A 26,083-nucleotide genomic window follows, 5' to 3' on the forward strand; every position below is an offset into this window, starting at 1 on the left:
CAAGTTGCCTACTGGCCCATGCTAGTCAGGTCCAAGTTGCCTACTGGCTCATGCTAGGCAGGTCCAAGTTGCCTACTGGCCCATGCTAGTCAGGTGCAAGTTGCCTACTGGCTCATGCTAGGCAGGTCCAAGTTGCCTACTGGCCCATGCTAGTCAGGTCCAAGTTGCCTACTGGCCCATGCTAGGCAGGTCCAAGTTGCCTACTGGCCCATGCTAGTCAGGTGCAAGTTGCCTACTGGCTCATGCTAGGCAGGTCCAAGTTGCCTACTGGCCCATGCTAGTCAGGTCCAAGTTGCCTACTGGCCCATGCTAGGCAGGTCCAAGTTGCCTACTGGCCCATGCTAGTCAGGTCCAAGTTACCTACTGGCCTATGTTAGTCAGGTCCAAGTTGCCTACTGGCCCATGCTAGTCAGGTCCAAGTTACCTACTGGCCCATGCTAGTCAGGTCCAAGTCACTTACTGGCCCATGCTAGTCAGGTCCAAGTTACCTACTGGCCCATGCTAGTCAGGTCCAAGTCACCTACTGGCCCAGCTAGTCAGGTGCAAGACATACGCCTAAGAAGGAAGCACTGCAGTAGGCCTACTGGCCCAAGCTAGTCAGGTCCAACTCGAACCCATTCATGTATTTATCAAACCTATTTTAAAGCTACAGAAGGTTTTAGCTTCAGTAACTGTACTCTGGAGTTTATTCCACTCATTCACAACTCTATTACCAAACCAGGGCTTTCCTATATCCTTTCTGAAATCACTTAGGGCCTAAGGCCTAAGTGTTAGGCCCTAAGTGAGATTGTTTATCCCAGGATACTAAGAAAGGGTTTAGTGGTGATGTTATTGTTCATCTTAGGATAAAAAAAAATGTTTGGAGCGATACTGTTCGTCCTGGAATAAATATATATTGTGGTACATCAGTGAGTGTTCATCCTGCGATAAAAAATAGCTCGCAAGTGAGATCTTCCTGGGATAAAAATAACGTTTTATTGCATGGTGGTGTTCGTCCTGAACGGAGAAAACAGTTCCCAGCTGAGGTAAACATGGCGGCCAGACGACTCCTGACCTCCAGGACACTTATTGGCCTCCCTGGTGGCCTCCCTGGCCTCCTACCTGGCCTCTACCCTGGCCTACTTGGCCTCCAGGTCTCCAGGAATGTTGGCCGTAAGTTACATATATAACATCTATCTGTCCTCTTGTATTTTTGTGTTTTTCTAACCCCCCCCCAGGGGGAAAATTTTGGTTGCCAGTGAAGGGCTCTTGATCCCAGGAAGCAGAGGTGTTCTTCCCCCTCCTTGGATCAACCTTCATCCCCCCCCCCGGCCAGTGTCATATATATGATCAATTGGTGGTCACAAATCCTGAAGGTGGTATCAAGGACCCTAATGTTAATATCAAGGACCCTAATGTTAATATCAAGGACCCTAATGTTAATATCAAGGACCCTAATGTTAATATCAAGAACCCTAATGTTAATATCAAGGACCCTAATGTTAATATCAAGAACCCTAATGTTAATATCAAGGACCCTAATGTTAATATCAAGAACCCTAATGTTAATATCAAGGACCCTAATGTTAATATCAAGGACCCTAATGTTAATATCAAGGACCCTAATGTTAATATCAAGAACCCTAATGTTAATATCAAGAACCCTAATGTTAATATCAAGAACCCTAATGTTAATATCAAGGACCCTAATGTTAATATCAAGAACCCTAATGTTAATATCAATGACCCTAATGGTAATATCAAGGACCCTAATGGTAATATCAAGGACCCTAATGTTAATATCAAGGACCCTAATGTTAATATCAAGGACCCTAATGTTAATATCAAGGACCCTAATGTTAATATCAAGAACCCTAATGTTAATATCAAGAACCCTAATGTTAATATCAAGAACCCTAATGTTAATATTAAGAACCCTTATGTTAATATCAAGAACCCTTATGTTAATATCAAGAACCCTTATGTTAATATCAAGATCCCTAATGTTAATATCAAGGACCCTAATGATAATATCAAGGACCCTAATGGCAATATCAAGGACCCTAATGGTAATATCAAGGACCCTAATGGTAATATCAAGGACCCTAATGGTAATATCAAGGACCCTAATGATAATATAAGTGACCCTAATGGTAATATCAAGGACCCTAATGTTAATATCAAGGATCCTAATGTTAATATCAAGGACCCTAATGGTAATATCAAGGACCCTAATGTTAATATCAAGGATCCTAATGGTAATATCAAGGACCCTAATGGTAATATCAAGGACCCTAATGGTAATATCAGGTACCCTAATGGTAATATCAAGGACCCTAATGTTAATATCAGGGACCCTAATGGTAATATCAGGGACCCTAATAGTAATATCAAGGACTAAAAGTAATATCAAGGACTACAATAGTATCAAGAGCTCAAATGGAAATATCAAGGACCACAATGGGAATAAGTCGGTGACTTTTTTGGGTTGTTTTGTTTGGTCATTTATACCGGGTAAACTCCAGGTTTGTACAGTAATTGTACTTGTATGTATCTGCGTCTAAATAAACTTACTGTCAAATACTGTTTTTTTGGTTATTTTTAACATTAATTTGATTGAATGGACACTCGGGACAATTTCCAAAACTTGTTATTGTTAAGGTTCGCTGTATGACCCTTGTGGGTTTAGTGCTTGCTTTTGATTGTAATAATAATTTGACTCGAAGTATACAGTAAAAAGAAAAAAAATTCTTTGATTACTAGACTGGAATAAGGATTGGAAGCCGAAACCATATCCGGTGACCCCAGAGGAGCGGGCTGAGGCTGCGCGCAAGTATGGCCTACGTCCCGACGAATACGAGCCATACGCTGATGATGGCATGGGGTACGGAGACTACCCCAACCTGCCCGTTGTCTCGGCGGAATCCCGGGACCCCTATGAAGATTGGGACTACCCAGAGCATCGTAGAAATTTCGGAGAGCCGGTGAGCATGTTTTACGTGATGTAAATATAGTGGATCCTCATTGTTTGAACTTGATTGCTTCCTAGGTGGTGTTGGAGCTGGGAAAAGTTCGATGTGGGAAGTGGTATTTGCCAGGCTTTAATTATCATCCTCACACTGGAGGATGTTGAACTGACTCTTCCGAAAGTCTTCAAAAGTCAGGTCAGTGTCAGAGGTCACTTCAAAGCACTTTTGTGACACGGCTTTCCTGTAAAGTTTATTACAGCTGAATCAGTGCATTCGCACTCTGGAAAAATGTTCAAAGACCGGGTCATATTTGTTCTGGACTCGAGTAGATTCAAACGCTGGGGTTCTGCTGTAATGTATTTCTTTTCTGAGTGAATATCAAAATGGTACACAATACCGACAAGTTGGTAAGTAAGACACATAGGCAGCATTTAGGCAACTTTATTCCAAAATGTTTTGCCTACACAGTAGGCTTCTTAGTCAAGTACAGAAAGTAGGCAGGAGCAGTGGAGATGTGAAGACGATGTAACCAGTCCCTGTCCCTTGAAGATGCACTTCGTCAGTCCCTCAGCCTGCAGAAGAATTCTGTTTCATAGTCTGAAACAATGCAAAGAACCAGCGACAGGGTGGAGACATATGCTATCGGCAGGAAAGGTGTAGAGTAGTAGAAGAAAGAATGTAATCACTGAGAGGTCATGTCCCTCTCAGATCCAACCATTCTGACTGACAACCTCAGATCTGCATCTTCAAGGGTGATGGACCGATTACATTGTCTTCACATGTCTACTGCTCCTGCCTACTTTCTGTACTCGACTGAAGAGACCTACCGTGAAGGGAAAATGTTGCGGAATAAAGATCCCTAAATGTTGCCTATGTGTCTTACGTATTTCTTTTCTGTTGGATACACGTACAGGAGGGCTTCACCTTACAGCATTTCACTAATGCAGCAGCCTTTAGATATACCCGTTCTTCATTTATTCAGACTTCCAACAATAAATATATATTCACCACTCACTAGAAGCTAAGGACAAAAATATATTAAGTAATGTGTGTACTATATATGCATTTTTTAAGGCCCAACTTAATTACTCGCTTAATATATGATAGTGTAAACATATTACACGTGTCTTATCAACTGACAGGTTGTTAAGACACGTGTGCAATAGTCGGGTATCTTTATTCCAAAATGTTTCGCCTACACAGTAGGCTCCGTCAGTCGAGTTATCCCTAATATACAGCTAAGGTCTCACTTAGTGTAAATAATGAATCCCACTAAGTAACTACAGTATTCGAGTTTGCATTTTTCGCATGTTAGTGGTTTTCTTTGTAATTAACAATATTTATTACATATAAACTACATCTTGTATACTGCAGAAAAGAGATAAAATTGTATATGTAATTTTTGCACGTGATTTGAAGTTTTTGTGGAGAAAAAAACAGAAATAATTTTGCACTGTTCAAACTATCTCTAATCGAGACCTGGCTGTATTTGTCCAGGAGTGTAAACAAATGTTTTATGAATTAATGTGCTGTTGGAGTATGAGCAAGGTAACATTTATGAAGGGATTCAGGGAAACCAGTTAGCTGGACTTGAGTCCTGGAGGCAGGAAGTACAGTGTCTGCACTGAAGGTGTTGTGTACCTGGAGTATATACCTGAGGGGCATTTGGAGGGTCAATGGCTGCAGCCCAGTCCATGGGGTTGCAGATACGTTGCAGTTTTTGAATGGTAATATCACCACACCTCTGGCAAAAGTAGTGGAGTGATGATGAAAGCATTTCTTCTTTTTTTGGGTCACCTTGCCTCAGTGGAAATGGCCAATGTGTTGAAAAAAAAATAAAAAAAATCCTGCTAATTTTTTCCACATTCCACGAGTGTAATAATAATTCAAACCATAAAACTCCCGCATTCCATTTACAGGTGCACGTAGATTTTGACATGTATGGCTTAGATCGTATCAACGCCAGTCAAAAAATGCGCTTCTCCATGCAGCAGTATGCTCTATCATTCTTTGGGGTAATGGCTGTCTCTATTGGCATCTACTACTATTTGGAGGATAAAAAGATGCATTGGCCTGTGGTGAGTATTTTCTCAGTACAGGGCCCTGTGTAGACAGGGCCCCATGTAAACAGGGTACCATGTAGACAGGGCCCCATGTAAACAGGGTACCATGTAGACAGGGCCCCATGTAAACAGGATACTGTGTAGACAGGGCCCCATGTAAACAGGGTACCGTGTAGACAGAGCCCCATGTAAACGGTACCATGTAGACAGGGTCCCATGTAAGCAGGGTACCGTGTAGACAGGGCCCCATGTAAACAGGGCCCCATGTAAACAGGGCCCTGTGTATACAGGGCCCCACTTATATAGGGCCCCGTGTATACAGAGCAGATTTTTCAGTGTTCCATGTTTTTGTTGGCTTTCAGTTGAGCCATTGTTCATTATGCCCCGTGCGTAAAGGAAGGATGACCAACGCCATATTTAGAGCCATATAAACAAGGCCCTCCCTTGTTTATACAGCTTTTTCTATTTTATTATTTTTATTCTGCACAGGAGTTCCTGTTTATGTATCTCTAAAAATGGCACCAGCCATCCTTCCCTCACACAGCTGTTGTATGAAAATGATAATGGCAGCGTAGCAGTAAAGTCACCAAACATAATAAACAATGGCTCGATTGAAAGCCAACAAAAACGGAAAAAGATGCTGTAGTATATGCTAAAGTATTCCTCTATATTTTCTTTGTTATACATTTTAAAGTACTGTATCAGTTTATTTTCCCCGTACAATACACTAGTTTTTCAAAATACTGTACCTGTGTATTTTCCTGATGCGGTACATTATTATACATATGTCTAAGTACAGTGGACCCCCGCATAACGATTACCTCCGAATGCGACCAATTATGTAAGTGTATTTATGTAAGTGCGTTTGTACGTGTATGTTTGGGGGTCTGAAATGGACTAATCTACTTCACAATATTTCTTATGGGAACAAATTCGGTCAGTACTGGCACCTGAACATACTTCTGGAGTGAAAAAATATCGTTAACCGGGGGTCCACTGTACTGTATAATAACTTTCATATTTTTCTTGGAATATACTTATAGAAGTGCACTACCTGTTGCATTTTTAAAGTTTTGCTGAATTACAGTTTTGAACGTGCAGTCCAGGTTTAATACAACTTTATAATGACGTAAACTCACTCACAACAACTTATCCTATGTCACTACTTTTCTCAGCAAGGTACGGGTGACCCCCAAAGAAAGAAACACATTTACCGTCATTCATTCCATAGCTTTCCTTTCAAGGGTGTTTGAACATCACAGTTCGAATGGGGATATGTAAGTCACTATTGTTAAAATTATAGCCTTAAATTTTAATGTGGTTTTATGAAGAGATTCAGGGAAACTGGTTAGCTGGACTTGAGTCCTGGATGTGAGAAATACAGTGCCTGCACTCTGAAGGACGGGTGTTAATGTTGCAGTTTTTTAACTGTTTTTATTTATTTATTTATTTATTTCCAATTTGTGCACACATACAGAGGTACAAAAAAAAATACAGATAAGAGCAGTATGCCAAAGCCACTTATACTATGCATAGCATTACGGGCTGGCTTAAAATTAACTTAAGATTAACTAAGCAATGATTATTATTATTATTATAATCAAAAAGAAGCGCTAAGCCACAAGGACTATACAAACGGTGATGGAGTGAATGAAGATGAAAGTGTTTCTTCTTTTTCGGGTCACCCTGCCTTGGTGGGAAATTGTTGATGTGTTAATAACAATATAAATAAAATAATTTTAATGTGGTAGACTGGAAAAGCCTCTGTCAGGTGACTAAAAGCTCCAGCTGTGGGTCCCCATATGACTAAGAACACGTCAGGAAACACTTGTCCTGTTTCCTGACAAACCTTGCTTAACACTTGTCCTGTTTCTTGACAAACCTTACTTAACACTTGTCCTGTTTCCTGACAAACCTTACCTAACACTTGACCTGTTTCCTGACAAACCTTACTTAACACTTGTCCTGTTTCCTGACAAACCTTACCTAACACTTGTCCTGTTTCTTGACAAACCTTACCTAACACTTGTCCTGTTTCCTGACAAACCTTACCTAACACTTGTCCTGTTTCCTGACAAACCTTACCTAACACTTGTCCTGTTTCCTGACAAACCTTGCTTAACACTTGTCCTGTTTCTTGACAAACCTTACCTAACACTTGTCCTGTTTCCTGACAAATCTTACCTAACACTTGTCCTGTTTCTTGACAAACCTTACCTAACACTTGTCCTGTTTCCTGACAAACCTTACCTAACACTTGTCCTGTTTCCTGACAAACCTTGCTTAACACTTGTCCTGTTTCCTGACAAACCTTACCTAACACTTGTCCTGTTTCTTGACAAATCTTACCTAACACTTGTCCTGTTTCCTGACAAACCTTACCTAACACTTGTCCTGTTTCCTGACAAACCTTACCTAACACTTGTCCTGTTTCTTGACAAACCTTACCTAACACTTGTCCTGTTTCCTGACAAATCTTACCTAACACTTGTCCTGTTTCCTGACAAACCTTACCTAACACTTGACCTGTTTCCTGACAAACCTTACCTAACACTTGTCCTGTTTCCTGACAAACCTTACCTAACACTTGACCTGTTTCCTGACAAACCTTACCTAACACTTGTCCTGTTTCCTGACAAACCTTGCTTAACACTTGTCCTGTTTCCTGACAAATCTTACCTAACACTTGACCTGTTTCCTGACAAACCTTACCTAACACTTGTCCTGTTTCCTGACAAACCTTACCTAACACTTGACCTGTTTCCTGACAGACCTTACCTAACACTTGTCCTGTTTCCTGACAAACTTTACCTAACACTTGTCCTGTTTCTTGACAAACCTAACTTAACACTTGTCCTGTTTCCTGACAAACCTTACCTAACACTTGTCCTGTTTCCTGACAAACTTTACCTAACACTTGTCCTGTTTCTTGACAAACCTAACTTAACACTTGTTCTGTTTCCTGACAAACCTTACCTAACACTTGTCCTGTTTCTTGACAAATCTTACCTAACACTTGTCCTGTTTCTTGACAAACCTTACCTAACACTTGTCCTGTTTCCTGACAAACTTTACCTAACACTTGTCCTGTTTCTTGACAAACCTAACTTAACACTTGTCCTGTTTCTTGACAAACCTTACTTAACACTTGTCCTGTTTCTTGACAAACCTTACCTAACACTTGTCCTGTTTCATGACAAACCTTACCTAACACTTGACCTGTTTCCTGACAAACCTTACCTAACACTTGTCCTGTTTCCTGACAAACCTTACTTAACACTTGTCCTGTTTCCTGACAAACCTTACCTAACACTTGTCCTGTTTCTTGACAAACCTTACCTAACACTTGTCCTGTTTCCTGACAAACCTTACCTAACACTTGTCCTGTTTCCTGACAAACCTTACCTAACACTTGTCCTGTTTCCTCACAAACCTTACCTAACACTTGTCCTGTTTCCTGACAAACCTTACCTAACACTTGACCTGTTTCCTGAACTATATCTTACCAAACAGTTAGAGTGCCCGTCCAATAACATATCAGATCATGAACACAACACGTCTCCACTCATTATAACATGTTTACACATGCCTGCTCCTACCACTCAAAACCACCTTCACATCCTCCAGATGTGCTGCATGCTAATGGCTTTCTTTAGTGCCTAACATTGTTACATAGGTAAGGTTTGTCAGGAAACAGGACAAGTGTTAGGTAAGGTTTGTCAGGAAACAGGTCAAGTGTTAGGTAAGGTTTGTCAGGAAACAGGTCAAGTGTTAGGTAAGGTTTGTCAGGAAACAGGACAAGTGTTAGGTAAGGTTTGTCAAGAAACAGGACAAGTGTTAGGTAAGGTTTGTCAGGAAACAGGACAAGTGTTAGGTAAGGTTTGTCAAGAAACAGGACAAGTGTTAGGTAAGGTTTGTCAGGAAACAGGACAAGTGTTAGGTAAGGTTTGTCAGGAAACAGGACAAGTGTTAGGTAGGGTTTGTCAAGAAACAGGACAAGTGTTAGGTAAGGTTTGTCAGGAAACAGGACAAGTGTTAGGTAAGGTTTGTCAGGAAACAGGACAAGTGTTAGGTAAGGTTTGTCAAGAAACAGGACAAGTGTTAGGTAAGGTTTGTCAGGAAACAGGACAAGTGTTAGGTAAGGTTTGTCAAGAAACAGGACAAGTGTTAGGTAAGGTTTGTCAGGAAACAGGACAAGTGTTAGGTAAGGTTTGTCAGGAAACAGGACAAGTGTTAGGTAAGGTTTGTCAGGAAACAGGACAAGTGTTAGGTAAGGTTTGTCAAGAAACAGGACAAGTGTTAGGTAAGGTTTGTCAGGAAACAGGACAAGTGTTAAGTAAGGTTTGTCAGGAAACAGGACAAGTGTTAAGTAAGGTTTGTCAGGAAACAGGACAAGTGTTAGGTAAGGTTTGTCAGGAAACAGGACAAGTGTTTCCTGATGAACGTGGAGCTTTTGGTCATCCGACTGAGACCTTCCACTGGCTTGCTACTCCACCCTTTCAAAAATTCTGGTTATGATTATAGCCATTACTTGTTGTAAATTATATCACCTGTTTACTGCATAAAAGAAAGGATTTGGATTTGAATCATTTCAGGGACATATATACTATTAGTAAATTGTTTTACATGATGGTAGGATTGCTGGTGTCTTTTTATTCTGTCTCATAAACATGCAAGATTTCAGGTACGTCTTGCTGCGTCTACTTACACTTAGGTCACACTTCACATACATGTACAAGCATATATATACATGCACCCCTCTGGGTTTTCTTCTATTTTCTTTCTAGTTCTTGTTCTTATTTATTTCCTCTTACCTCCATGGGGAAGTGGAAGAATTCTTCCTCCGTGAGCCATGCGTGTTGTAAGAGGCGACTAAAATGCCGGGAGCAAGGGGCTAGTAACCCCTTCTCCTGTATATATTACTAAATTTAAAAGGAGAAACTTTCGTTTTTCCTTTTGGGCCGCCCCGCCTCGGTGGGATACGGCTGGTACATTGAAAGAAGAATGTACTACTAGTAACCCCTTTTTCTGTATAAATTATTAAATGTAAAAGGAAAAAGTTTTGCTTAGGTCAGCTGCCTCAGTGGGATGTTTACCTGGAGTTTACCTGGAGAGAGTTTCGGGGGTCAACGCCCCCGCGGCCCGGTCTGTGACCAGGCCTCCTGGTGGATCAGCGCCTGATCAACCAGGCTGTTGCTGCTGGCTGCACGCAAACCAACGTACGAGCCACAGCCCGGCTGATCAGGAACTGACTTTAGGTGCTTGTCCAGTGCCAGCTTGAAGACTGCCAGGGGTCTGTTGGTAATCCCCCTTATGTGTGCTGGGAGGCAGTTGAACAGTCTCGGGCCCCTGACACTTATTGTATGGTCTCTTAACGTGCTAGTGACACCCCTGCTTTTCATTGGGGGGATGGTGCATCGTCTGCCAAGTCTTTTGCTTTCGTAGTGAGTGATTTTCGTGTGCAAGTTTGGTACTAGTCCCTCTAGGATTTTCCAGGTGTATATAATCATGTATCTCTCCCTCCTGCGTTCCAGGGAATACAGGTTTAGAAACCTCAAGCGCTCCCAGTAATTGAGGTGTTTTATCTCCGTTATGCGCGCCGTGAAAGTTCTCTGTACATTTTCTAGGTCGGCAATTTCACCTGCCTTGAAAGGTGCTGTTAGAGTGCAGCAATATTCCAGCCTAGATAGAACAAGTGACCTGAAGAGTGTCATCATGGGCTTGGCCTCCCTAGTTTTGAAGGTTCTCATTATCCATCCTGTCATTTTTCTAGCAGATGCGATTGATACAATGTTATGGTCCTTGAAGGTGAGATCCTCCGACATAATCACTCCTAGGTCTTTGACATTGGTGTTTCGCTCTATTTTGTGGCCAGAATTTGTTTTGTACTCTGATGAAGATTTAATTTCCTCATGTTTACCATATCTGAGTAATTGAAATTTCTCATCGTTGAACTTCATATTGTTTTCTGCAGCCCACTGAAAGATTTGGTTGATGTCCGCCTGGAGCCTTGCAGTGTCTGCAATGGAAGACACTGTCATGCAGATTCGGGTGTCATCTGCAAAGGAAGACACGGTGCTGTGGCTGACATCCTTGTCTATGTCGGATATGAGGATGAGGAACAAGATGGGAGCTAGTACTGTGCCTTGTGGGACAGAGCTTTTCACCGTAGCTGCCTCGGACTTTACTCTGTTGACGACTACTCTCTGTGTTCTGTTAGTGAGGAAATTATAGATCCATCGACCGACTTTTCCTGTTATTCCTTTAGCGCGCATTTTGTGCGCTATTACGCCATGGTCACACTTGTCGAAGGCTTTTGCAAAGTCTGTATATATTACATCTGCATTCTTTTTGTCTTCTAGTGCATTTAGGACCTTGTCGTAGTGATCCAGTAGTTGAGACAGACAGGAGCGACCTGTTCTAAACCCATGTTGCCCTGGGTTGTGTAACTGATGGGTTTCTAGATGGGTGGTGATCTTGCTTCTTAGGACCCTTTCAAAGATTTTTATGATATGGGATGTTAGTGCTATTGGTCTGTAGTTCTTTGCTGTTGCTTTACTGCCCCCTTTGTGGAGTGGGGCTATGTCTGTTGTTTTTAGTAACTGAGGGACGACCCCCGTGTCCATGCTCCCTCTCCATAGGATGGAAAAGGCTCGTGATAGGGGCTTCTTGCAGTTCTTGATGAACACAGAGTTCCATGAGTCTGGCCCTGGGGCAGAGTGCATGGGCATGTCATTTATCGCCTGTTCGAAGTCATTTGGCGTCAGGATAACATCGGATAGGCTTGTGTTAGTCAAATTTTGTGGCTCTCTCATAAAAAATTCATTTTGGTCTTCGACTCTCAGTCTGGTTAGCGGCTTGCTAAAAACTGAGTCATATTGGGACTTGAGTAGCTCACTCATTTCCTTGCTGTCATCTGTGTAGGACCCATCTTGTTTAAGTAGGGGCCCAATACTGGACGTTGTTCTCGATTTTGATTTGGCATAGGAGAAGAAATACTTTGGGTTTCTTTCGATTTCATTTATGGCTTTTAGTTCTTCCCGCGATTCCTGACTCCTAAAGGATTCTTTTAGCTTAAGTTCGATGCTTGCTATTTCTCTGACCAGTGTCTCCCTGCGCATTTCAGATATATTGACCTCTTTTAGCCGCTCTGTTATTCTTTTCCGTCGCCTGTAAAGGGAGCGCCTGTCTCTTTCTATTTTACATCTACTCCTCCTTTTTCTTAGAGGAATAAGCCTTGTGCATACATCGAGTGCCACCGAGTTAATCTGTTCTAGGCATAAGTTTGGGTCTGTGTTGCTTAGTATATCTTCCCAGCTTATATCGGTTAGGACTTGGTTTACTTGGTCCCACTTTATGTTTTTGTTATTGAAGTTGAATTTGGTGAATGCTCCCTCGTGACTAGTCTCATTTTGTCGGTCTGGGGCTCCATGCATACATGTCTGAACCTCAATTATGTTGTGATCTGAGTATATTGTTTTTGATATGGTGACATTTCTTATCAGATCATCATTGTTAGTGAAGATGAGGTCTAGTGTATTCTCCAGTCTTGTAGGCTCTATTATTTGCTGGTTTAAATTGAATTTTGTGCAGAGATTTAAAAGCTCGTGTGAGTGTGAGTTTTCATCAGAGCTGCCTCCTGGTGTTATTACTGCAACAATATTATTTGCTATATTCCTCCATTTTAGGTGCCTTAAGTTGAAATCCCCCAGGAGCAAGATGTTGGGTGCAGGAGCTGGAAGATTTTCCAGACAGTGGTCAATTTTTAACAGCTGTTCCTGGAATTGCTGGGATGTTGCATTGAAAAAAATATGCTACTCCCTGCCCACCCCATATTTTTATGCCCCCTTGGTCACCCTATTCTGTACATGTACACCTACCATCCCACTTATGACCACTCGACTTACGACCGTGTTTTTTATGCCAAATTTCTGGGAAATAAACCAGTATTTGTGTTGTACACAGTGTTTATCCTAAACCTTACAGTATAAAATACAGAACTAACAACATAAAAAGTAAAGTAAAACATGAAATACCAAAATAAAACAATAAAATAAAGTCATTACAAAAATGTTTTGTTGATATTCAGTAGTAAAGTTCGACTTACGACCATTTCGACTTACGACCGGTTTCTCGGAACCGAACTCGGTTGTAAGTCAGATGGTAGGTGTATTTTGTTTTGTTGTCTCCATGTGCTTGTTTTACAGTGAATAATGTTTTACTACACTTTTGTGTTAGGTAACTTGATTAAAGCCGTCTGTGGTAAAAAATACATGTGAAGTTGACATACATTACCCTCTTATATGTTAAATGGGAGCCTGCAAAATGTTTCGTACTCTGGCAGGATTGCTGGTTTTTTGTTTCATGAACTTGAGATGACTGGTAAGTCTTACAAACCTCTACCTTAATTCACTATACACATGTATGTTTTGTAATAGTTCTGAGCTTTTTAATATTTTTTTTCCGAGTAGGTCTGGTTGGAGACCTGGCTGTAGGACCCGTGATTCCACCAAAATTAACATACATTTTTTTAGATGTTCCTCTAACAGCAAATATCTCTAACCCTTCCTTTACCTTATACCTTACCTATCTTTGAAGAGTTTCGAGAGTTTATCTACTCTCTGAGCCTGGCCATGGGCCAAGCTCGTCTGGTGCTTGCCTGGTCAACCAGGCTTTTGCTGCTGGAGGCCCGCTGCCCCACATATCCATCACAGCCTGGTTGATCTGGCACCTGGTGAAGATACTTGTCTAGTTTCCTCTTGAAGGCTTCAACACTTGTTCCAGCAGTGTTTCTGATATCTTCTGGTAAGATGTTGAAAAGTCTGGGACCCCGGATGTTGATACAGTGTTCCCTTATTGTCCCCATGTCAACCCTGCTCCTCACTGGGTTTATTTTACACTTCCTCCCATATCTCTCACTCCAGTGTGTTGTTATGGCAGTGTGCAGATTTGGGACCAAGCCCTCGAGTACCTTCCAGGTATATATTATCATGTACCTCTCTCTCCTCTGCTCCAATGAGTACATGTTCAAGACTTGCAGGCGTTCCCAGTAGTTTAGGTGCTTTACTGGCTCAATGTGAGCCATAAATGATCTCTGTATTTGTTCCAGCTCCGATATTTCTCCTGCCTTGAACGGGGCCGTCAGCACTGAGCAATATTCTAAGTGAGGGAGCACTAGTGATTTGAAGAGTGTCACCATCAGCATTATTTCCCTTGTTTTGAAGTTCTCAATACCCACCCCTTCGTCTTCCTGGCTGTCGTGATCTTTGTCTTGTTATGGTCTTTAAAAGAAAGGTCCGCTGACATAATCATTCCTAGGTCTTTTACGTGTTCTTTACGTTCTGTTTGGTGACCCTCTTGAGTTTTGTATATAGTGCTCCTTTTGAGTTCTTCATTCTTTCCATACCTAAGCAGCTGGAACTTATCACCATTGAACGTCATGTTATCCACCGCCCACTGGAAAACCCTGTTTATGTCTTCCTGTACTTTTTCAGTGTCCTCTACCGTACTGACTTTCATGCTTATTTTAGTGTCATCTGCAAATGATGATACAAAAGTGTGCCGGGTGTTTTTGTCTATGTCTGCTATGAGAATGAGGAACAGCAGAGGTGCCAGGACAGTGCCTTAGGGCACTGAGCTTTTGACCTCGCTGATGCTGGATCTTGCCCTGTTCACTATTACTTTTTGTGTTCTGTGTGTTAGGAAACCGAAAATCCATCTGCCTACCTTCCCCGTAATGCCCATGGCCTTCATTTTGTGCGCTATCACTCCATGATCGCATTTGTCAAACGCCTTTGCAAAATCTGTGTAAATCATATCTGTGTTTTGGTTGTCTTCCAGTGCCTCCGTAATTCTGTCATAATGGTTCAGCAGCTGTGACAGACATGATCATCCTGCTCTAAAACCATGCTGGTTCGGGTTATCTTGGTTGTGCTGGTCCATGAAATTTGTAACCTGCTGTCTCATCACTCTTTTGAAGATTTTTATGATGTGAGAGGTTAGGGCTACTGGTTTGTAATTTTTAGCTAGTGTTCTACTAGGGTGCACGCACTGTACTTCCCACCTCTAGGACTCGAGTCCAGGTAACTGGTTTCCCTGAGTACCTTCATAAATATTACCTTGCTCACACTCTAACACACACATACATACAATGGTCCAAGTCGGACTGGAACGTTGTCATAAGCTTCTTTCTCCTACGTGCGGGTTATTTGTGTAAAGTAAAAAGTTATTAAATAACTAAAAGGCACAATACAGTGACTGGAACAATACACAAATAACCCGCACCTGGAGAGAGGAGCTTATGACGATGTTTTGATCATACTTGGACCATTTTCAAAGTTATTATGGTATTTTTGATAGTGGTAATAGAATAAAAATGAATGTTAACGAGACAATATTATTTGCAGCTTCCCAAGCAGTACCCGGGAGACGGCGCAGTTCACTACACCTTCGAGCCAGCAGAATGATGCTGGTACAGTGGCCACTGTGGTTGTATATATATATAAAGTGAGTAATGATGAGTATGTCAATTATAAATGATTTAATATAACAATGTTATTAAAATATTGTATCATTATCCGTTATAATTGTAGATTTTTAAGTGATTTCCATTTTGAGAAATATGGTTTAATCCTGGTTATTGAATTTGCTGGATTTTCTTTATATATTTTTATTCAACTTTTCGTGACATTGTTTTTTTTATATATGGACTGTCCAAGGGAAATTATTATTACAATCAGGACTTGAGTGCTAAACCCACAAGGGTCAGGTTGAAGGGAAAGTGTCTTAAAGTTGGTGATAGAAGGAAGTACAGCTATCTTTCTCTTCCTCAGATCAAACTTGATGACTTATTCTCCAGATGCTTTATTACTTGTATAGGTTAAGTGCTTCTCTAACTGTGGAAGAGTAATATGAAGCACTTGTAAAATTGAAAGTAATTAGGTTTGATCCATGGAAGGGGGAAGCAGGGCAGGATCAAGGCATGGGCTTTAGGGGTTGCAGACCAGGGGCCTCGGCCAGCTGGTGGGCCTCCAGCCCAGGGGCCTTGGCCAGCTGGTGGGCCTCCAGCCCAGGGGCCTTGGCCAGCTGGTGGGCCTCCAGCCCAGGGGCCTCAACCAGCTGGAGGGACTCAGCCAACTAGTGGGCCTCCAGCCCAGGGGCCTTGGCCAGCTGGTGGGCCTCCAGCCCAGGGGCCTTGGCCAGCTGGTGGGCCTCCAGCCCAGGGGACTCAGCCAGCTGGTGGGCCTCCAGCCCAGGGGACTCAGCCAGCTGGTGGGCCTCCAGCCCAGGGGACTCAGCCAGCTGGTGGGCCTCCAGCCCAGGGGCCTTGGCCAGCTGGTGGGCCTCCAGCCCAGGGGCCTTGGCCAGCTGGTGGGCCTCCAGCCCAGGGGCCTTGGCCAGCTGGTGGGCCTCCAGCCCAGGGGACTCAGCCAGCTGGAGGACCTCCAGCCCAGGGGCCTTGGCCAGCTGGAGAGCCTCTAGCCGAGGGGCCTCAGCCAGCTAGAGAGCCTCCAGCCCAGGGGCCTCAACCAGCTGGAGGGACTCAGCCAACTAGTGGGCCTCCAGCAAAGGGGCCTCGGCCAGCTGGAGGGCCTTCAGCCCAGAGGCCTCTGCCAGCTGGAGGGCCTCCAGCCCAGGGGCCTTGGCCAGCTGGAGAGCCTCCAGCCCAGGGGCCTTGGCCAGCTGGAGAGCCTCCAGCCCAGGGGCCTCGGCCAGCTGGAGGGCCTTCAGCCCAGAGGCCTCTGCCAGCTGGAGGGCCTCTAGGTGCTGCAGCTCAGGGGCCTTAGCCAGCTGGAGGGACTCGGCCTACTAGTGGGCCTCCAGCCCAGGAACCTCTGCCAGCTGTAGGGCCTCTAAGTGCTGCAGCCCAGGAACCTCTGCCAGCTGTAGGGCCTCTAGGTGCTGCAGCCCAGGAACCTCTGCCAGCTGTAGGGCCTCTAGGTGCTGCAGCCCAGGAACCTCTGCCAGCTGTAGGACCTCTAGGTACTGCAGTCCAGGAACCTCTGCCAGCTGTAGGGTCTCTAGGTACTGCAGTCCAGGAACCTCTGCCAGCTGTAGGACCTCTAGGTGCTGCAGCCCAGGAACCTCTGCCAGCTGTAGGACCTCTAGGTGCTGCAGCCCAGGGACCTCTGCCAGCTGTAGGGCCTCTAGGTGTTGCAGCCCAGGGACCTCTGCCAGCTGTAGGGCCTCTAGGTACTGCAGTCCAGGAACCTCTGCCAGCTGTAGGGCCTCTAGGTACTGCAGTCCAGGAACCTCTGCCAGCTGTAGGGCCTCTAGGTGCTGCAGTCCAGGAACCTCTGCCAGCTGTAGGGCCTCTAGGTACTGCAGTCCAGGAACCTCTGCCAGCTGTAGGACCTCAAGGTGCTGCAGCCCAGGAACCTCTGCCAGCTGTAGGGCCTCTAGGTGCTGCAGCCCAGGAACCTCTGCCAGCTGTAGGACCTCTAGGCACTGCAGCCCAGGACCTCTGCCAGCTGTAGGACCTCTAGGTACTGCAGCCCAGGGACCTCTGCCAGCTGTAGGACCTCTAGGTGCTGCAACCCAGGGACCTCTGCCAGCTGTAGGGCTTCTAGGTGCTGCAGCCCAGGGACCTCTGCCATCTGTAGGATCTCTAGGTGCTGCAGCCCAGGAACCTCTGCCAGCTGTAGGGCCTCTAGGTGCTGCAGCCCAGGGACCTCTGCCAGCTGTAGGGCCTCTAGGTGTTGCAGCCCAGGGGCCTCTGCCAGCTGTAGGACCTCTAGGTGCTGCAGCCCAGGAACCTCTGCCAGCTGTAGGGCCTCTAGGTGTTGCAGCCCAGGGACCTCTGCCAGCTGTGTACCTCTAGGTGCTGCAGTCCAGGGACCTCTGCCAGCTGTAGGGCCTCTAGGTGCTGCAGCCCAGGAACCTCTGCCAGCTGTAGGGCTTCTAGGTGCTGCAGCCCAGGGACCTCTGCCAGCTGTAGGACCTCTAGGTGCTGCAGCCCAGGGACCTCTGCCAGCTGTAGGGCCTCTAGGTGCTGCAGCCCAGGAACCTCTGCCAGCTGTAGGGTCTCTAGGTACTGCAGTCCAGGAACCTCTGCCAGCTGTAGGGCCTCTAGGTGCTGCAGCCCAGGAACCTCTGCCAGCTGTAGGACCTCTAGGTGCTGCAGCCCAGGAACCTCTGCCAGCTGTAGGGCCTCTAGGTGCTGCAGCCCAGGAACCTCTGCCAGCTGTAGGGCCTCTAGGTGCTGCAGCCCAGGAACCTCTGCCAGCTGTAGGGCCTCGAGGTGCTGCAGCCCAGGAACCTCTGCCAGCTGTAGGACCTCTAGGTACTGCAGTCCAGGAACCTCTGCCAGCTGTAGGACCTCTAGGTACTGCAGTCCAGGAACCTCTGCCAGCTGTAGGGCCTCTAGGTGTTGCAGCCCAGGAACCTCTGCCAGCTGTAGGGCTTCTAGGTACTGCAGCCCAGTGACCTCTGCCAGCTGTAGGGCTTCTAGGTGCTGCAGCCCAGGGACCTCTGCCAGCTGTAGGACCTCTAGGTGCTGCAGCCCAGGAACCTCTGCCAGCTGTAGGACCTCTAGGTGCTGCAGCCCAGGGACCTCAGCCAGCTGTAGGGCCTCTAGGTGCTGCAGCCCAGGAACCTCTGCCAGCTGTAGGTCCTCAAGGTGCTGCAGCCCAGGGACCTCTGCCAGCTGTAGGGCCTCTAGGTGCTGCAGCCCAGGAACCTCTGCCAGCTGTAGGGCCTCTAGGTGCTGCAGCCCAGGGACCTCTGCCAGCTGTAGGACCTCTAGGTGCTGCAGCCCAGGAACCTCTGCCAGCTGTAGGACCTCTAGGTGCTGCAGCCCAGGGACCTCAGCCAGCTGTAGGGCCTCTAGGTGCTGCAGCCCAGGAACCTCTGCCAGCTGTAGGACCTCAAGGTGCTGCAGCCCAGGGACCTCTGCCAGCTGTAGGGCCTCTAGGTGCTGCAGCCCAGGAACCTCTGCCAGCTGTAGGGCCTCTAGGTGCTGCAGCCCAGGAACCTCTGCCAGCTGTAGGGCCTCTAGGTGCTGCAGCCCAGGAACCTCTGCCAGCTGTAGGGCTTCTAGGTGCTGCAGCCCAGGAACCTCTGCCAGCTGTAGGACCTCTAGGTGCTGCAGCCCAGGAACCTCTGCCAGCTGTAGGGCCTCTAGGTACTGCAGCCCAGGAACCTCTGCCAGCTGTAGGGCCTCTAGGTGCTGCAGCCCAGGAACCTCTGCCAGCTGTAGGGTCTCTAGGTACTGCAGTCCAGGAACCTCTGCCAGCTGTAGGGCCTCTAGGTACTGCAGTCCAGGAACCTCTGCCAGCTGTAGGGCCTCTAGGTGCTGCAGCCCAGGAACCTCTGCCAGCTGTAGGGCCTCTAGATACTGCAGTCCAGGAACCTCTGCCAGCTGTAGGGTCTCTAGGTGCTGCAGCCCAGGAACCTCTGCCAGCTGTAGGGTCTCTAGGAACTGCAGCCCACGAACCTCTGCCAGCTGTAGGACCTCTAGGTGCTGCAGCCCAGGGGCCTCTGCCAGCTGTAGGGCCTCTAGGTACTGCAGCCCAGGAACCTCTGCCAGCTGTAGGGTCTCTAGGTACTGCAGTCCAGGAACCTCTGCCAGCTGTAGGGTCTCTAGGTGCTGCAGCCCAGGAACCTCTGCCAGCTGTAGGGTCTCTAGGTACTGCAGCCCAGGAACCTCTGCCAGCTGTAGGGCCTCTAGGTGCTGCAGCCCAGGAACCTCTGCCAGCTGTAGGGCCTCTAGGTACTGCAGTCCAGGAACCTCTGCCAGCTGTAGGGCCTCTAGGTGCTGCAGCCCAGGAACCTCTGCCAGCTGTAGGGCTTCTAGGTACTGCAGCCCAGGAACCTCTGCCAGCTGTAGGGCCTCTAGGTGCTGCAGCCCAGGAACCTCTGCCAGCTGTAGGGCCTCTAGGTACTGCAGTCCAGGAACCTCTGCCAGCTGTAGGGTCTCTAGGTACTGCAGTCCAGGAACCTCTGCCAGCTGTAGGGCCTCTAGGTACTGCAGTCCAGGAACCTCTGCCAGCTGTAGGGTCTCTAGGTACTGCAGTCCAGGAACCTCTGCCAGCTGTAGGGTCTCTAGGTACTGCAGTCCAGGAACCTCTGCCAGCTGTAGGGCCTCTAGGTACTGCAGTCCAGGAACCTCTGCCAGCTGTAGGGTCTCTAGGTACTGCAGTCCAGGAACCTCTGCCAGCTGTAGGGCCTCTAGGTACTGCAGTCCAGGAACCTCTGCCAGCTGTAGGGTCTCTAGGTACTGCAGTCCAGGAACCTCTGCCAGCTGTAGGGTCTCTAGGTACTGCAGTCCAGGAACCTCTGCCAGCTGTAGGGCCTCTAGGTACTGCAGTCCAGGAACCTCTGCCAGCTGTAGGGTCTCTAGGTACTGCAGTCCAGGAACCTCTGCCAGCTGTAGGGTCTCTAGGTACTGCAGCCCAGGAACCTCTGCCAGCTGTAGGACCTCTAGGTGCTGCAGCCCAGGAACCTCTGCCAGCTGTAGGACCTCTAGGTGCTGCAGCCCAGGAACCTCTGCCAGCTGTAGGGTCTCTAGGTACTGCAGCCCAGGAACGTCTGCCAGCTGTAGGACCTCTAGGTGCTGCAGCCCAGGAACCTCTGCCAGCTGTAGGGCCTCTAGGTGCTGCAGCCCAGGAACCTCTGCCAGCTGTAGGGCTTCTAGGTGCTGCAGCCCAGGAACCTCTGCCAGCTGTAGGATCTCTAGGTGCTGCAGCCCAGGGACCTCTGCCAGCTGTAGGACCTCTAGGTGCTGCAGCCCAGGAACCTCTGCCAGCTGTAGGGCTTCTAGGTGCTGCAGCCCAGGAACCTCTGCCAGCTTTAGGACCTCTAGGTGCTGCAGCCCAGGAACCTCTGCCAGCTGTAGGGCCTCTAGGTACTGCAGTCCAGGAACCTCTGCCAGCTGTAGGGCCTCTAGGTGCTGCAGCCCAGGAACCTCTGCCAGCTGTAGGGCTTCTAGGTACTGCAGCCCAGGAACCTCTGCCAGCTGTAGGGCCTCTAGGTGCTGCAGCCCAGGAACCTCTGCCAGCTGTAGGGCCTCTAGGTACTGCAGTCCAGGAACCTCTGCCAGCTGTAGGGTCTCTAGGTACTGCAGTCCAGGAACCTCTGCCAGCTGTAGGGCCTCTAGGTACTGCAGTCCAGGAACCTCTGCCAGCTGTAGGGTCTCTAGGTACTGCAGTCCAGGAACCTCTGCCAGCTGTAGGGTCTCTAGGTACTGCAGTCCAGGAACCTCTGCCAGCTGTAGGGCCTCTAGGTACTGCAGTCCAGGAACCTCTGCCAGCTGTAGGGTCTCTAGGTACTGCAGTCCAGGAACCTCTGCCAGCTGTAGGGCCTCTAGGTACTGCAGTCCAGGAACCTCTGCCAGCTGTAGGGTCTCTAGGTACTGCAGTCCAGGAACCTCTGCCAGCTGTAGGGTCTCTAGGTACTGCAGTCCAGGAACCTCTGCCAGCTGTAGGGCCTCTAGGTACTGCAGTCCAGGAACCTCTGCCAGCTGTAGGGTCTCTAGGTACTGCAGTCCAGGAACCTCTGCCAGCTGTAGGGTCTCTAGGTACTGCAGCCCAGGAACCTCTGCCAGCTGTAGGACCTCTAGGTGCTGCAGCCCAGGAACCTCTGCCAGCTGTAGGGCCTCTAGGTGCTGCAGCCCAGGAACCTCTGCCAGCTGTAGGGCTTCTAGGTGCTGCAGCCCAGGAACCTCTGCCAGCTGTAGGACCTCTAGGTGCTGCAGCCCAGGAACCTCTGCCAGCTGTAGGACCTCTAGGTGCTGCAGCCCAGGAACCTCTGCCAGCTGTAGGACCTCTAGGTGCTGCAGCCCAGGAACCTCTGCCAGCTGTAGGGTCTCTAGGTACTGCAGCCCAGGAACGTCTGCCAGCTGTAGGACCTCTAGGTGCTGCAGCCCAGGAACCTCTGCCAGCTGTAGGGCCTCTAGGTGCTGCAGCCCAGGAACCTCTGCCAGCTGTAGGGCTTCTAGGTGCTGCAGCCCAGGAACCTCTGCCAGCTGTAGGATCTCTAGGTGCTGCAGCCCAGGGACCTCTGCCAGCTGTAGGACCTCTAGGTGCTGCAGCCCAGGAACCTCTGCCAGCTGTAGGGCTTCTAGGTGCTGCAGCCCAGGAACCTCTGCCAGCTGTAGGACCTCTAGGTGCTGCAGCCCAGGAACCTCTGCCAGCTGTAGGACCTCTAGGTGCTGCAGCCCAGGAACCTCTGCCAGCTGTAGGACCTCTAGGTGCTGCAGCCCAGGAACCTCTGCCAGCTGTAGGGTCTCTAGGTACTGCAGTCCAGGAACCTCTGCCAGCTGTACGGCCTCTAGGTGCTGCAGCCCAGGAACCTCTGCCAGCTGTAGGGCCTCTAGGTGCTGCAGCCCAGGAACCTCTGCCAGCTGTAGGACCTCTAGGTGCTGCAGCCCAGGGACCTCTGCCAGCTGTAGGGCCTCTAGGTGCTGCAGCCCAGGGACCTCTGCCAGCTGTAGGGCCTCTAGGTGCTGCAGCCCAGGAACCTCTGCCAGCTGTATGACCTCTAGGTGCTGCAGCCCAGGAACCTCTGCCAGCTGTAGGGCCTCTAGGTACTGCAGCCCAGGAACCTCTGCCAGCTGTAGGACCTCTAGGTGCTGCAGCCCAGGAACCTCTGCCAGCTGTAGGGCCTCTAGGTGCTGCAGCCCAGGAACCTCTGCCAGCTGTAGGGCCTCTAGGTGCTGCAGCCCAGGGACCTCTGCCAGCTGTAGGGCCTCTAGGTGCTGCAGCCCAGGGACCTCTGCCAGCTGTAGGGCCTCTAGGTGCTGCAGCCCAGGAACCTCTGCCAGCTGTAGGACCTCTAGGTGCTGCAGCCCAGGAACCTCTGCCAGCTGTAGGGCCTCTAGGTACTGCAGTCCAGGAACCTCTGCCAGCTGTAGGACCTCTAGGTGCTGCAGCCCAGGAACCTCTGCCAGCTGTAGGGCCTCTAGGTGCTGCAGCCCAGGAACCTCTGCCAGCTGTAGGGCCTCTAGGTGCTGCAGCCCAGGAACCTCTGCCAGCTGTAGGGTCTCTAGGTACTGCAGTCCAGGAACCTCTGCCAGCTGTAGGACCTCTAGGTACTGCAGTCCAGGAACCTCTGCCAGCTGTAGGACCTCTAGGTGCTGCAGCCCAGGAACCTCTGCCAGCTGTAGGACCTCTAGGTACTGCAGTCCAGGAACCTCTGCCAGCTGTAGGACCTCTAGGTGCTGCAGCCCAGGGACCTCTGCCAGCTGTAGGACCTCTAGGTACTGCAGCCCAGGAACCTCTGCCAGCTGTATGACCTCTAGGTGCTGCAGCCCAGGAACCTCTGCCAGCTGTAGGACCTCTAGGTGCTGCAGCCCAGGAACCTCTGCCAGCTGTAGGGCCTCTAGGTGCTGCAGTCCAGGAACCTCTGCCAGCTGCAGGACCTCTAGGTGCTGCAGCCCAGGAACCTCTGCCAGCTGTAGGACCTCTAGGTGCTGCAGCCCAGGAACCTCTGCCATCTGTAGGACCTCTAGGTGCTGCAGCCCAGGAACCTCTGCCATCTGTAGGACCTCTAGGTGCTGCAGCCCAGGAACCTCTGCCAGCTGTAGGACCTCTAGGTACTGCAGCCCAGGAACCTCTGCCATCTGTAGGACCTCTAGGTGCTGCAGCCCAGGGACCTCTGCCAGCTGTAGGGTCTAGAGATTAAGTGAAAAGTGTTGACAGTTCCTGCTGTACGTTTATATAGTAAACCCGTTACAAACCAGTTAAGGTCCGGTACAATTCAAAAAGCCGCTACTCAACCTCAAACTTTATTTACAAACACAATAATCCTAAATAAGATTAATCAACTATTCCACATTATTTAAACATTTTAATAATTATATCCTTTTCATAAAATCACTTTTCCTTTCAGGTATAATATTAATGTAGTCAAGAATTCATTAACACAAACTACATTATAATGACATAGCATCATAATGATTCAATTTTAAATACATTATCGTAAAAAATTTTTCCAGTATATTGCACAAGTATTGCATTCATAATGAAAAAAAAAGTATATGCAAATAAAATTATGAGCTACAGAAGACTTGATATACTCCTTATCCAGAGTGCTGCTAAAGATCTCTTGGTCCATGGAATTGGAGCTACTCTCCCCTTCCTGGGATCAACCCTGATTACCTTCCATGCACAGGAGCTGTGTAACTCCTATAGGCTCAGTCTTTCCTATCAATAAAATAATATTGCTTATTAATATTTTAAAAGGAATTTCCTTTAAATGTACAAAAGTTAGAAAAAATTGGCACTCTTTATAATAAAGTATATATTCCTATTCATAAAATATATTCCTCCTCATTATACAGTGGACCCCTGGTTAACGATCACCTCCGAATGTGACCAATTATGTAAGTGTTAGTGGGATGAATTGTAAAGGACCTGCCTAGTATGGGCCAACAGGCCTCCTGCAGTGTTCCTCCTTTCTTATGTTCTTATGTAAGTGCGTTTGTACGTGTATGTTTGGGGGTCTGAAATGGACTAATCTACTTCACAATATTTCTTATGGGAACAAATTCGGTCAGTACTGGCACCTGAACATACTTCTGGAATGAAAAAATATCGTTAACCGGGGGTCCACTATACAAGTGTATATTCCTAAAATATGGAGAAATTTATCCGCTACAAGGGGGCTCGCTGTATAGCCCTTGTGGCTTAGCGCTTCTTTTTGATAATAATAATAATAATAATACAAGGGGGCTCAGCCCCCTCTCTCTTTCCACCAGTGAAGATATAACGTGGTTGTTAGAGATCAATTTCTACACATGCCAAGATCAGTTTTGACAACATTTTTACACAATGATAATACAGGATAGTATTGAACACTTAAGTTTCCCTGACTTGTAATAACGTCTTCATTTTTCTTGTATAATCTACCTCATCCATAATTACTGTCGCATTTGCTTCGTCTGTTTCGTAAAGTGAAGTATAGGATCTTCTCTTAATTCATGGTGTGACTTAACAACTCTGAGGATAATTGTGTTGCACAGGTCAGAGCTGTGTTGCACAGGTCAGAGCTGTGTTGCACAGGTCAGAGCTATGTTGCACAGGTCAGAGTTGTGTTGCACAGGTCAGAGTTGTGTTGCACAGGTCAGAGTTGTGTTGCACAGGTCAGAGTTGTGTTGCATAGGTCAGAGTTGTGTTGCACAGGTCAGAGCTGTGTTGCACAGGTCAGAGTTGTGTTGCACAGGTCAGAGTTGTGTTGCACAGGTCAGAGTTGTGTTGCACAGGTCAGAGTTGTGTTGCACAGGTCAGAGTTGTGTTGCATAGGTCAGAGTTGTGTTGCACAGGTCAGAGTTGTGTTGCACAGGTCAGAGTTGTGTTGCACAGGTCAGAGTTGTGTTGCATAGGTCAGAGTTGTGTTGCACAGGTCAGAGTTGTGTTGCATAGGTCAGAGTTGTGTTGCACAGGTCAGAGTTGTGTTGCACAGGTCATAGCTATGTTGCACAGGTCAGAGTTGTGTTGCACAGGTCATAGCTATGTTGCACAGGTCAGAGCTGTGTTGCACAGGTCAGAGTTGTGTTGCACAGGTCATAGCTGTGTTGCACAGATCAGAGTTGTGTTGCACAGGTCTGAGTTGTGTTGCACAGGTCAGAGCTATGTTGCACAGGTCAGAGCTGTATTGCACAGGTCAGAGCTGTATTGCACAGGTCAGAGCTATGTTGCACAGGTCAGAGCTGTGTTGCACAGGTCAGAGCTGTGTTGCACAGGTCAGAGCTGTGCTCAGACTTGCGCAACACAATTGTCCTCAAATATTTATTAAGTCACACCATAAGTTAAAGAAAGATCCTGGACAGACAAAATGCAATAGTAATTATGGACAAGGTAGATTATAGTGGAAAAATGAAAATGTTATTAGAAGTCAGGGGAACTTATGTTCCCATTAATGCTGAACAACGCTACCATTACCTTGTACCATAAGATGTATAATTTTTGTTATGGTGCGGAACAGTAATGTTTGAGCTAGTATTTTGTACTAAGCAGGGCAGTAAATGTGTACACAATCATGCAGAACAATGTACCACATGGGACAGTAGATTTGTACACTGAAACTCTTCAGTAAAGGTGCAGGAAAAAATTGTGCCGAGAACAATTTGTACTA

The 26,083-nt window shown here is 47.4% G+C and overlaps 1 protein-coding gene across 1 annotated transcript; it reads left to right on the forward strand.

Moving 5' to 3' along the window:
• The first annotated feature begins 993 nt into the window (after positions 1 to 993).
• Positions 994 to 15,574, forward strand: ND-ASHI (NADH:ubiquinone oxidoreductase subunit ASHI). The gene is made up of 4 exons (XM_070105333.1): positions 994 to 1,152; positions 2,743 to 2,963; positions 4,868 to 5,026; positions 15,418 to 15,574. Exons 1-4 carry the CDS (start codon positions 1,032 to 1,034, stop codon positions 15,475 to 15,477), a joined length of 561 nt encoding a protein of 186 aa, XP_069961434.1. The 5' UTR covers positions 994 to 1,031; the 3' UTR covers positions 15,478 to 15,574.
• Positions 15,575 to 26,083: the final 10,509 nt, after the last annotated feature.

This window comes from Cherax quadricarinatus, chromosome 98, assembly GCF_038502225.1.
Source record: "Cherax quadricarinatus isolate ZL_2023a chromosome 98, ASM3850222v1, whole genome shotgun sequence".
Lineage (NCBI taxonomy): Eukaryota > Metazoa > Arthropoda > Malacostraca > Decapoda > Parastacidae > Cherax > Cherax quadricarinatus.

Coding starts and splice junctions, on each gene's coding strand:
- ND-ASHI (XM_070105333.1), top strand. CDS start 1,032: ATGGCGGCCAGACGACTCCTGACCTCCAGGACACTTATTGGCCTCCCT. Junction 1,153..2,742: donor GGTCTCCAGGAATGTTGGCC/GTAAGTTACATA, acceptor TTTGATTACTAG/ACTGGAATAAGGATTGGAAG. Junction 5,027..15,417: donor AAAAGATGCATTGGCCTGTG/GTGAGTATTTTC, acceptor TATTATTTGCAG/CTTCCCAAGCAGTACCCGGG.